This window comes from Myotis brandtii, unplaced genomic scaffold (assembly GCF_000412655.1).
Source record: "Myotis brandtii unplaced genomic scaffold, ASM41265v1 scaffold819, whole genome shotgun sequence".
Lineage (NCBI taxonomy): Eukaryota > Metazoa > Chordata > Mammalia > Chiroptera > Vespertilionidae > Myotis > Myotis brandtii.
Window position 1 is genome coordinate 603,635 of NW_005371320.1, and position 12,551 is coordinate 616,185.

A 12,551-nucleotide genomic window follows, 5' to 3' on the forward strand; every position below is an offset into this window, starting at 1 on the left:
GATCAGCTGCCTCCTGCACATCTCCTACTGGGGATGTGCCCGCAACCCAAGTACATGCCCTTGACCGGAATCGAACCTGGGACCCTTCAGTCCGACGCTCCATCCACCGAGCCAAACCGGTTTCGGCGAAAGTAAAAGTTTTTAAAAGAAATTCCCTAAATGTGGCTTAGAGATTGCTCTAAATACAGTGGGAAATGCCCTTCAAATACCTAGGAACTGTACTTAAAAATCAATGTATTAGGCCTCAAAAGGTAAAAAATATGAAAGGATTGCCTCAAGACCTTAAATGACTTTTAGAAATTATTAGAGGATATTAATTAGTTAAGACCTTATCTAAAAATCTCTAATTTTGTGGTGCGCATGTAACAGCAGTTTGCAACTATCTAAAAAATATAAATGCCAATCGTTTTGGGGCCATCTGGGAAATCCTATCTTACCTAAACCAAGGACACTTAAAAGTAAGTAATTTGCATTTTGCCTCCTTAAACAAAGCTTATGTCTATATACTCAAAAAGACTGATAGCAGAAATCCAATTAGTGTCATTTACTGTCCACACCCAAGGACAAATGAAGCTAGAAGATAAACCTTATTTCAGACTGATTTAAACTGGCAAATTGAAATAAGTGAATATTCAGGGGAAATTAGTTGTCACCTACTAAAATATTAGTTACTACAGTTTTTATATTACACCCCTATTATTATACCAAAAAATACTAGGCAGGAACCTATTCCTAGAGCATTAACTGTTTTACTGAAGGTTCGTCTAATGGTAAAGCGGCTTATCATGCAATGAATTCAGACCGAGTCATCCAGACCAGTCATACTTCTTTGCAAAGAATTGAATTAGAAGCTATTAAGGCTGCATTGCAGGATACCCAAGAGCCTCTTAATATTATTTCTGATTCTGCCTATGCTGCTGGCCTGGTAAACAGAATTGAGACTGCTCGATTAAAATGACTCAGTGACACAAGCTGTCATTTCCAACAATTCTGTAAAAAATAGAAAATTCAACACATTACAGGACTACCATACAATTCCCAAGGACAGGCAATTACAGGACGCCAACATCAGTGCTAAAATCCCAACTTGAAAAACAAAAAGGGGGAACAGTGGTGAAATCTCCTGTAAGTAAACTACACCAAACCTTAGTAACTTTAAATTTTTTCACTTGTAAACGCTGATGGAAAGACACCTATGGAATTACCCTGGTGTCAGAATAAACCAAAGGAAAATGGTTTGGTTAAATGGAAAGATCCTGAGTCTGGTTTATGAAAGGGTCCCGACCCCTTGTTAACCTTTGGTCGAGGATATGCTGGTGTATTTCCAGAAAACTCCTCCAAGCCCCTGTGGATTCCTGCAAGAAACATCAAACTCCGACATGAATCCTCGGAGAAGGACTGAACAAATGAATTAGGACCTTGCACCTGGAGCCTCAACCTGTATCTGTGGCTGCAGACAATTGACTACTCCAGCCACAGATAGCAGTAGCCCCAAGCAACACACTGAAGGAATGGGAGGAGAACGAGACAGAGGAGATGGAGAAGCGGCACCGGCTGCTGGAGGAGGTGCAGGGTACCCAGAGAAGCTTCTTGTCCCTCCATTCAAAAGACTGAGAATTGCGATGTGGATACACAAGGCACCGAGGTGCCAACATGGGGTCAGCTGAAGAAGTTAATGACTGAAGTCCAGCAGATAGTAGAAAAGCAAGAAGTGGAAGCTACTTCCTCAAACATGTTTCGGGCTATGCTAGCATTGGTTAGCTGCCAGTCTTCTGTATAGCCTTGCACAGCCAAGTCCGAGGACTCTGAGTAGATAACTTTCATTTTATAGCTGAAAATGTTAACATGTCTGTAGTTTGGTTTTTGCATTGGCATTGTTTTGTTATTGTTTTAATAGCCAGAGTTTTGTTCTTGATATTCAAGTTTTACTTTTATGGTTATTATAGTAGGTTAAAAACAAAAAAATGGGGAGATGTAGGGAGCGGCTATTGGGCCAAGCCTTGGACTGACCTGTGGCAGGGCCACAAACAAGTCCCAGCTTGGAGGGCAGAGCCCTCCTAGCATAATTCAGCTTGACCTTATAGTCCTCCCTAGTTCCTTCCTAAGCAGCTAATGGGCTGTGGGAGGTGCAGCAAGTGCTGCCAAAACAAGGTGAAACTCACAAGAGCATTGTAAACATGTTGACCACTTCTCTTGTTTTGCTTTGTGTGCTCTGACTATAAGATAAAGCTTTGGCTTGCAGGCTGGGTCTCTCTGTATCAGAGATCCACCTAGCCCCAGCTGTATTCTCTTTGTCTGTCTTTTCTGATCCTTCACCGCCCCCCTCAGGTTCACCCATGGCCGTGCTGGCGCGGCACACCTATGTACCTTCAAAACCCAGAGGACAGCCAGAGATTGCCCAGTGGAATTTAAGTCACCACATGTGCTTTTTGCCAAGTGTCCTACCAGAACAAAAACGCTACCCGATGACCAAGAACGCAGTGTGAGCTTTCCTGGCCATCGCTGTCTAGGCAGATGAGGATTTTCATTTAAAACCCCGGGGATTTGCCACGACGGTCAGAGATGCCGAACTGTGTTGGCTCACCTGCTTGTTCCTCCCGGGCAGCAACGACACCAGCTGGAAGACGGCGACCCTCCCGGAGGCTGTGCCTGCGGCCACCAGGTCATCGAAGCAGCTCAGCAGCTTCACCACCGTGATGGCTTCCGTTTTCCCCTAAAGAGGAAACACGCAAACACCTGTCAGCAGGCGGCTTTCCGGAGAACATCCCGGCGGAGGGGACCCCGCACAGGCGGCAGCTCTTCTACCCCTGGGAAAGGGCACACGGTGCAGGGAGATGACAGAACCTGCTAAACCCTCCTTCCCATTTCAGGTTTGTAATCGTTGAAATGACAACATGAAAAACTGCATTTCTGATGAAGGAAATGCTGATCACCCAAGTGTAACATGCTGAGAGGTCTCCACCCAGACAGGGGTCAGGTGTCAGGACGAGAAGAGCCGCCCAGGCCGAGCTCTGCTTCTCCTCTGCGTGGCCCAGTCTCTCACACTGTGGGGGCCCAGTCGGCGAGACAGCACCTCCGCAAGAGCTTTAGAAATGACTTCTGGTGTGTTCTGGTTCTTAGATCAGTCATCAGCAATGACATTAACTCAGGCTTACCACCATGGTTACTAAGGAGCACGTGTCTCCTGCGCTGACACAGGCTTCCAGTCCACGTAAGTGATCATCTTTATCCTGAGACGATTCATTCAGAAAGTGACACCCGTTTTGACCTTGTTGCCATGGCAAGATCCCCAGTGTGCCACTGTGACCCCACCATGGTGATTTAGGTGGTGGTCAGCCGGTCAAACGGTACTGAGCCGGGTGCTATGGTAACATAAGCTAAAGTAGGTCGTGGTCACCCTTAAAGCTTTGCTGTGGCAACATGCAACGCTGCCCGCAGGCGGTGGGGAAGCTAATGACTAAGCTCAGCTCACGTTCCTCTGGCCCTTCAGGGTTTCAGGGGTCCTGGGATATAAATACCTTCGTGGCACAGGGTGCGGGTTTGGGTTGGAAACTGAAGGAAAGAAAGGAGGATCCCTCGAAAAGTCCCGATTTTGCCAATGCGTCCGTCAGAGGGGATTTGGAGTGGGGTGCAGAGGCGGAGGGCCAGTCAGGAAGACCAGTGGAGAGCCTTTGGGATCCTCAGGCTGGAGGTAGTATATGCCACCCCGAGAAGGGCAAACTGAACGGGCGGAGGCAGTGCCCTTGGTGAAGACAGGAGACCCTCTCCACACCCGCTGAGTGACAGCAGCAGCAGTGAGAACCGCACAGGTCTCTTGTGGGCTGAGCGTGTCCCAGCTGGTGAAGCACATGCAGTGTTGCCGCCTGCAGTCCTCAAACTACCACGTGGGTAGGTGCTGTCCTCACTGCCCAGAGGGTCAAGGGCTTCTCGAAGGCCCTATGGCCTTGGGGTGCCTCCTGGAGGCCCTGCTCACCTCGCTGCCTGGGCTTTCTCTGCAAGCGAGTCCACAGGCCCGGCAGCCAAGGCCGGGAGGCTCGTGGAAGGAAGCGAGGGAAGGACCTGACCACCTGGAATGCGGGTGACATGACTGAGGTTCCACTAGCAGAATCCGTTGGTGCTGCTTCGAGGGGAGAAAGTGACAGGACGAGCACCAATGTTTTAGACATTATGGTTATTTTTTCCATCTTCCTAGTAATTCACTGTAATTTACAAAACTACCAATCAATAATGGTTTGGAAATTAAAAACAGAAAATTGGTTTGAGAAGCACTTAGAGAATACAATTCATGTACTAAAAATATGAAGTAGATCCTTATTTATAGATATGTTACATGAAAAAAAAGCAAATAACAGAACAATATAAAGATATGATTCAATGTGTTTCTTATAAAAACACCAATCATAAATGTAATAGATTTTTTAAATTCTCTATTTTGGTTGTTAGTTCAGTTTGTTCATTGAATTCCACAAATGAGTGAAATCATAAGGTACTTGTCTTTCTCTGACTGGCTAATTTCACTTAGCATCATGCTCTCCAGGGCCATCAATGCTGTGCAAAGGATAATATTTCTTCCTTTTCATAGCTGAGTAGTATTCCATTGTGGAAATGTATCACAGCTGTGTTCTCCACTCACCTACTGATGAGCACTGGGCTGCTTTCATAGACATGACAGTCTTGACGTGGTAGCAGGATGCTGGAAAGGAGCTATTTTCCCTGGGAGTTTGTGATTATAAAAAGCGCCACCAGCCCTGGCCAGTGTGGTTCAGTTGGTTGGAGTGTCGTCCTGTACACCAAAAGGTTGCAGGTTCACTTCCAGGTCGGGGCAGGTATGAGAGGCAACTGATGGATGTTTCTCTTTCTCCCTCTCTCTCTCTTCCTCTCCCTCTCTTTAAAATAAAAATAAGAAAAATAAGAAATAAAACCACCACATCAGGAATCAAAATTATTTACTGGAAATCTTACCATGTCTTAGCATAAATTTACAACAGTGTGTAATTTTTCCAAAAGGTTTCAAAATAAAACTCGTCGTGCCTTTGGGCTGGAAGCCTGAATATCTCTGTGTGATGCTCAGATACCTGCTCTCGTAAACCAATGTGCTAAGTCTAAGTTAATGTTATTTAATACAATCTTCTATATATATAAAAGGCTAATATGCAAAGTGTCCCCTCAGAGTTTGATCTAGTGCTATGACGTGTGCTGACCACCAGGGGTGGCGCAGAACACGGTGGGCGACCAGCAGCAGTGGCAGGTGCTGAGGGAGCGAGGGAAGGAGGAGGCGGGGAGGCGGGAGGCAGGGAACCTGATTGGCCCTGATCACCGGCCAGGCCGAGGGACCCTACCTGTGCATGAATTTTGTACACCGGGCCTCTAGACATTAATAAGTGTTACAGTTCTTGACTTAATTACCAAAACATCCCAAGAATCAGATTATCCACATTTAACTACACTTCACATAGAAACAAAATATGAGGCTTCAACTTTTGATCATATCATCTAGCTATTCCAAAAAACATTTCTCTCTAAATATCTAGAAATGCTGAGTAAGATACATAAAAACATCCTTCTAAATTCATAGCTGATCTCTAAAAAGTAAAAACATTTACAGGAGCCAAAATCAAAGAGAATATTGCCAAACCAGGACAGAAGCCAGCCCTGAAGCTGCAGGCTTCTCTGGACTACCTGGCTGGCACCAGAACCTCGGGCTTCAGGTCAGATGAGGTAGAGACTGGAACCCATAACCCCTGCCAAAGCCGTTACCCCTGTGAATCCAGCCCTCAGAGGAAGGGTGGACGAGGGGAATGGACTTGCTGGCAAAGGAGGCTGACAATGAACTCGGCCTTATCTCAGGCACTGATGGCAGTGAGTAAAGAATCTTCCCTAAGAATCTGCAGTCACGAGCCTGCCCCACTCAGCATCAGAGTTTGAATTTTTCTTCCTTTCCACTAAAAAGAAACTCCGTGCCAGGCAATTTCACTGAAGCGCTTGCAGGTGAGGAGCACACGGAGGTGCGTGGCAGAGTGAACGTAAACCCCACCTGCGCCCCCAGGTCCCTCAGCATCTCGATGTGAGGATCAGCCATGTCATTAGGAACGGCCACAGGGAAACAGGCCCATGAAGAAGAGTCAACTCCGGGAACATCCACCCCAAAGCACCTGTCAGAGGGGAGCTTTGTTCCCAGGCATGAGGTCGGCCCGCCTAGGTCCCTGCAGCACTGTCCCTGGCCGTGGTCTCAGAACGCGCATGTGGCGGACTGAGTGCCCACCGACGACGACCCCACAGCAGGAGAGGATGAGGTCAGGTCATTACCATGCGACACACAAAGTCAAAAGACACTGACGAACACTCTATTTTATTTGAAGAGATCGAACATTTGAGGGTTACTTTTCATGACTGAAGCAGGATGCACAAAACCTTGCAGGGTATCCAAACACTAGGGCTAAAATCCACTATTAGTGTCTCTTTCAGAAGTATTTCTGTTTCATAAAACCAATCTTTCATGTTAACACATTATTTAATAATGGGAATTTCACTGCACTAACTTCATTAAACTCCAAGCGAGTCTGGTCTCTCACACCAGGCTACAATGAGAGGTGCCTCACCCGCATCACAGAGCTGCTGGTTCCGGTGAGATGGACAGTGAAGGGGTCAGCAGGAAGTGCTCACTGTCGGCTTTCCTGTGCTTGTGCAGGGACACCAACAGCTGGGCTGCTCGCAGGGGCCTGACGGCCTGGGAAAAGGAGCAGGACCCACCAGCCGCGCCCAGCGTGTGGGCACCGACACCTGTGCAGGTGGTCTGGGAAGGATGTGGTCCACTCCACAGGGCAGAGCAGGGGAGGGCAAGCACGGTGCTGCCCGTAGGATGCCTCGTGGCATGGGATTGTCCTCGTTTTCATTTGAAAATGAGGAAATACGATCACATGAAAAGACCATTTACAACATAACCATACACTGCAGCGTGAAGGGTTATCATAGAACAAGCACCGCAATCCCATCTCGCTTGGGAAAGGGGAACATCTAGAACAACTCCGAAGCCCTCTGTGCCCCTCCCTGACTCACACCACCACTCCCCGAGATTGGGTAAACCACGGCCTCCTCCGTGTCCTCACACACGGAGGTGTGGCCCCCAGCCTCCCTGCCCCTACGCCCAATCTCCTTAGCTTCCCAGGGAGGCTGCCTCTCCATCACCAAATGCACAAGAAGTGCAAGTTTAAACCAAATTACATTTTACAGTGAATGAAGCGGCGAACAACCCAGAATGCTCTGTAGGCACGAGCCATACATTCCTCCTCTACGCCAACGTACATGCGCAGCAAGTTTTAGTCCAAAAGCTGCCTGACAAGCATGGAGCCATTTCTGATGAAACCACTGAAGCCTTGGAGCCAGCACGCCCAGGGGGTCACGGCTCCCATAGGGCCCCGCCCCCAGCCGCGCCGGAGTACAGCCTATGAGGCAGCAGGCCGCCCACTTCCTGTCACAGCCTCTTTGCTTTCCGGAAGGGGACAGCTAGTCTTATCCTGGCCTGGGCGCTGTGCTTCCGGCTCGGTCAGGAGCCTGCCTCTCTCAGACCTCATCTACTGTGTGGCCAGCTCCTGTTTCCCTCTTTTGCAACTTCCTAGGGGCACTTGTTGCCTCATTGTGACAACTTAACTTCCTCAAATAAAAGTCAATAATCAAAAAATTTAAAAAGTAATTTGACAGGAGCTGGGAATGGTTTCCCGGACAAACACCTCACCATTAGGACAGCCGGCAGCCCACTTAGGCTCCAGGCAGGCAGCTTTCCCTCCATGCAGAAGACAAAACTGCAGGGGGACAGACGTGCAGGGGGGACAGACGTGCAGGGGGTCAGCAGTGTGCAGGGGGGACAGGAGTGCAGGGGGGACAGGAGTGCAGGGGGGACAGGAGTGCAGGGGGGACAGGAGTGCAGGGGGGACAGGAGTGCAGGGGGGACAGGAGTGCAGGGGGGACAGGAGTGCAGGGGGGACAGGAGTGCAGGGGGGACAGGAGTGCAGGGGGGACAGGAGTGCAGGGGGGACAGGAGTGCAGGGGGGACAGGAGTGCAGGGGGGACAGGAGTGCAGGGGGGACAGGAGTGCAGGGGGGACAGGAGTGCAGGGGGGACAGGAGTGCAGGGGGGACAGGAGTGCAGGGGGGACAGGAGTGCAGGGGGGACAGGAGTGCAGGGGGGACAGGAGTGCAGGGGGGACAGGAGTGCAGGGGGGACAGGAGTGCAGGGGGGACAGGAGTGCAGGGGGGACAGGAGTGCAGGGGGGACAGGAGTGCAGGGGGGACAGGAGTGCAGGGGGGACAGGAGTGCAGGGGGGACAGGAGTGCAGGGGGGACAGGAGTGCAGGGGGGACAGGAGTGCAGGGGGGACAGGAGTGCAGGGGGGACAGAGCGAGCGGAGGAAAGGACCGCGGGCATGTCCAATGACCAACAGACCTCAATATTCTGAAATATTTAAGAGGACTCAAATAAGATACGAATTCATTAAATTTATAAGAATTGTTTTACTGGTTTCCTTCTTTTAGTAACAAGAACTACAGTTTAAAGTGTGAATACTTAGCCCGGCTGGCGTGGCTCAGTGGTTGAGCATCCACCTATGAACCAGGTCAGGGTTCGATTCCCAGTCAGGGCACATGCCGGGGTTGCGGGCTCGATCCTCAGTGTGGCACATGCAGGAGGCAGCAGATCTAGGATTCTCTCTCATTGTTGATGTTTCTATCCCTCTCTCCCTCTCCCTTCCTTTCTGAAATAAATAAAAATATCTATACACCAGTATATAAAAGCCTAAGCGACTGGATGACCAGTAGCTATGATGTGCACTGACCACCAGGGGGCATATGCTCAACGCAGGAGTGGAAACCACAGGCATGGAAACATGGAACAAACTGATGAATCTCAGAGGCAAGGGGGGAGGGGGGAAGAGATTAGTCAAAGATCTTATATGCATACTAGAGGCCCGGTGCACAGCCTGGCCTGAGAGGATCAGGCCGAAATTGGCTGACATCCCCTGAGGGGTCACGGATTGTGAAAGGGCACAGGCCAGGCCGAGGGACCCGAATGATGCATGGTATTAAAACAAATAAAACGAAAAACAAAGCGTGAATACTCATACAATGTTTAATGACCTAAAGCAGTGGTCGCCAACCAGTGGTCCGTGAGGTCCTAAAGGTTGGCGACCACTGACCTAAAGGGAATCAAAGGACCTGCTTTTCTGGACTAAAGCCCTTCACTTCACTCGGAGCTCAGTTCTAACTCGTTAGACTCCCAGCTCGGTTCCGATCCCCGTTAGACTCCCAGCTTGGGTTCTGATCCAGTTAGACTCCCAGCTCGGTTCCGATCCCTGTTAGACTCCCAGCTTGGGTTCTGATCCAGTTAGACTCCCAGCTTGGTTCCGATCCCTATTAGACTCCCAGCTCCGTGTGGCAGGTACCTGGCCTGTTTTGCGCTCTCCTGCACCCCCAGGACCTCGGATGGGCCTGGCACAGTGAGCGCTGGACACATGCTAACTGATGTGTGCACAGGACAGCAGGTGTGGCAAAGGGGCAGAAATGAGGACCAGCATGGCTGTGGATGGGCAAAGAGTTATGAAGGCAAAGCCATGAAATCTCAACAACCTGCTGAGTGCTAACAAGGGAGATCATACATTTAATTCCAAAACAGAAAATCAGAAACTCAGGGCACGTTACCTTTCTGATCTATTCCTATGTATGTCACACAGTATGTTTAACAAGTTTATAACACTTTTGTACTTATTATTAGCTCCTCACAACATTTCTCCATGCTTCTGGCACTCACTAGCAAGAATTTCTGGTGTCGCCATCTGCTCTAACTAACTTGTGTAGAGAAAGAAAAGGTTTCCAAAAAAGATTATTCTTGAAAACACATGCCAGGCTCTGCTTATCATGTAAAAGGTCTGCTTTCTTCTTTAGGAACATACTTCATTTGAAAAAATGCTCTTTCAGCCCAGCCAGTGTGGCTCTGAGGTTGAGCATCGTCCCATGAATCAAGAGGTCACCGGTTCAATTCCCGGTCAGGGCACATGCTCGGGTTGCAGGCTTCATCCCCAGTAGGGGGAGTGCAGGAGGCAGCCGATGGATGTTTCTCTCACATCGATGTATCTCTCTCTCTCTCCCTTTCTCTCTCTGAAATAAATAAAAATATGTTTTTAAAAATATATTTTAAAAAATATATTAATATAAACTCTAGAGCCAGTCTGCCCAAGTTCAGACAATATTGCCACCATTCACTAATCCTGACCTTGGGCAAGTCCCTTAACCTCTGTGTCTCAGTGTCTCCCTGGTAAAATGGGGATCAAAATAACACCCACCTCATAGAATTTTTCTGAGCATGTGATGAGTTAATACATATATGTAAAGGTTAAATAATGCCTGGCATATAGTAAGTGCTACGTGCATGCTAACCATTTTTGTTAGTTCAAATTGAGTATAGCCTTAGCTGGTTTGGCTCAGTGAATAGAGCATCGGCCTGTGGACTAAAGGGTCCCGGGTTCAATTCTGGTGAAGGGCACAGGCCTGGGTTGCAGACTCGATCCCCATTAGGGGGTGTGCAGGAGGAAGCCCATCAATGATTTTCTCTCGTTATTGATGTTTCTATCTCTCTTGCCCTCTCCCTTCCTCTCTGAAATCAATAAAAATATATTTTTAAAAAATCCCTCCTTCCAAAGTTTCCTGCTAAGTATTAAACACTAAAATATTCTCTTTTAAAATGATGCTAGATTTTTCTGGAGGCAGGAAAAAAAATAAAAAACACAATGTTTTAATCTATAGCCCACCTCAATTAAAGATGATTTCAAAGTATTGTCTGGGTGAGAATCTAAGGCCATATGCTAGTAAGTAGGCAGTAAACTGTCCCACGCTGGAACTCAAACAAGTAGACATCAGCCAGGGCTCAGGCACGGCGTGTAGAGGACAGCGGGACTCACCTCGAAGTTGTACTTCTTCATCCGGCTGAGGCGCCGGCAGTACAGGTAGAGCATGCCGGTGCTGCTGCCCACGGCAATGTAGTCCCCACTGGTGTCGAGGGCTGTCAGGTAGACGGCCACAGAGCGGAAACCCTTCTGGATCTTCGTGGGAATGGCGTTGAGGAGATAATACAAAGGGCAGAACTCCCTGAACGTAACAGGCTCCGATGGGGACGCCATGGCCACGGTTCCCACGGCTGATCTTCAGGGAGGGAAAGGAGTGTTGACTTGGCATCTAGGGACACCTGGGGGCTAGAGAACAAAGAGAAGTCACGTTGGGTAGTGAGAACAGGAACTTTCAGGCGGGTAGGAATCAAGCTGGAGCCGCACTAAACAGAGAAAGCAAGCCAGCTGTCATTCGGACCACTTGTTGTTGTTTTTTTGGAGCATTTTAATTCAAAATGCACTTCATTATGTACTGGCCCCTGTAATTTGCATTGTGATAAATACTGTGGAAAGGGTGGAAAGAATATTAAAAAGTTCTTATTCCCAAGTAGCTTATGATCTAGCCAGGGAGCCAAAGAAACTGAAAATATTCAACTCCACACAGGCTTCGGTGTGCATCCGGGGGTCTTGATGAGAAGAGGGAGAGGGGTGCGGTCAGTAAGGGACAGGCTTTGCGGAAAACATCCTGAACGCTGATGTCTGCCAGGAGGGTGGAACGTGGAAGAAACAGGGGCGACTCTGCACGAGAACAGCGAACCAGCCCCACGCGGCAGCAGGCTGGGCAGCCGGCGGGCGGGAAGCCTGCAGGGTCTCTCACCCGTTCCTCCCGGGGACCCACACCTCTTGGCACTTTGGATTCAAAGCTTCCTTACATACCCAGTCCTTACACAGCATTACCATTTACAAAGTGACTCGTTTAATCCTCACCCTCCCCTACAGGCCAGGTGGTGGCATCTTCCCCAACTATATTTATTTTTTATATATATTTTTAAATTGATTTCAGAGAGGAAAGGTGAGGGAGAGAGAGACAGAAACATCAATGATGAGAGTGAATCATCGTTCAGCTGCCACCTGCAGGCCTCACACTGGGGATGGAGCCCACAACCCGGGCATGTGCCCTGACCTGGAATCCAACTGGGACCTCCTGGTTCAAAGGTCAACGCTCACCACTGAGCCACACTGGTGGGGCCGAACCCAACTTTAGATGAAGGTACAGAAGGCCACAGGCTCAAGACCAAGGGCTGGGACCAGAATCTAGGGCTGCCCTCCAAGTCCTTCCCTTCCCCAGGTCACAGGCACAGCTCTGACGGACCGGCAGCTACAGGTGGGCGCTGCGCACCTGACCAGGCTTGGGGGGCGCCTGACCAGGCTGGGGGGGCGTTTAGCCCTTGGGCCCACGGAGACCTCAGGCCCTCGCCGAGGCGCCCGGGGTGCTGGGTCGCAGCCTGTTCCAGCAGTGGGTCCCTGGTGGGTCCCTCCGTCTGCGGAGCTGACCTGACGGACTGACCGCCAACCTTCTCCAGTGACACTCGCCAGGGGCCCTGCCGGGCCTGCCTTCTCCCGGGATGCGCTCCCGGTCACTCAGCTGCTGCTCAACCCCCGGTCTCTGCGGGAACGTCCCC

At 49.5% G+C, this 12,551-nt stretch overlaps 1 protein-coding gene across 1 annotated transcript in view; it reads right to left on the reverse strand.

Moving 5' to 3' along the window:
- TECPR2 (tectonin beta-propeller repeat containing 2) overlaps positions 1-12,551 on the reverse strand; it is an 83,104-nt gene that overhangs the window by 56,148 nt on the left and 14,405 nt on the right. Inside the window, exons 2-3 of the mRNA XM_005884108.2 lie at positions 10,945-11,235; positions 2,585-2,713 (exon numbers count right to left, since the gene is read on the reverse strand). Coding sequence (XP_005884170.1) covers positions 2,585-2,713; positions 10,945-11,163 — 348 coding nt within the window. The 5' untranslated portion in view covers positions 11,164-11,235. The remainder of the gene's footprint in view (positions 1-2,584; positions 2,714-10,944; positions 11,236-12,551) is intronic.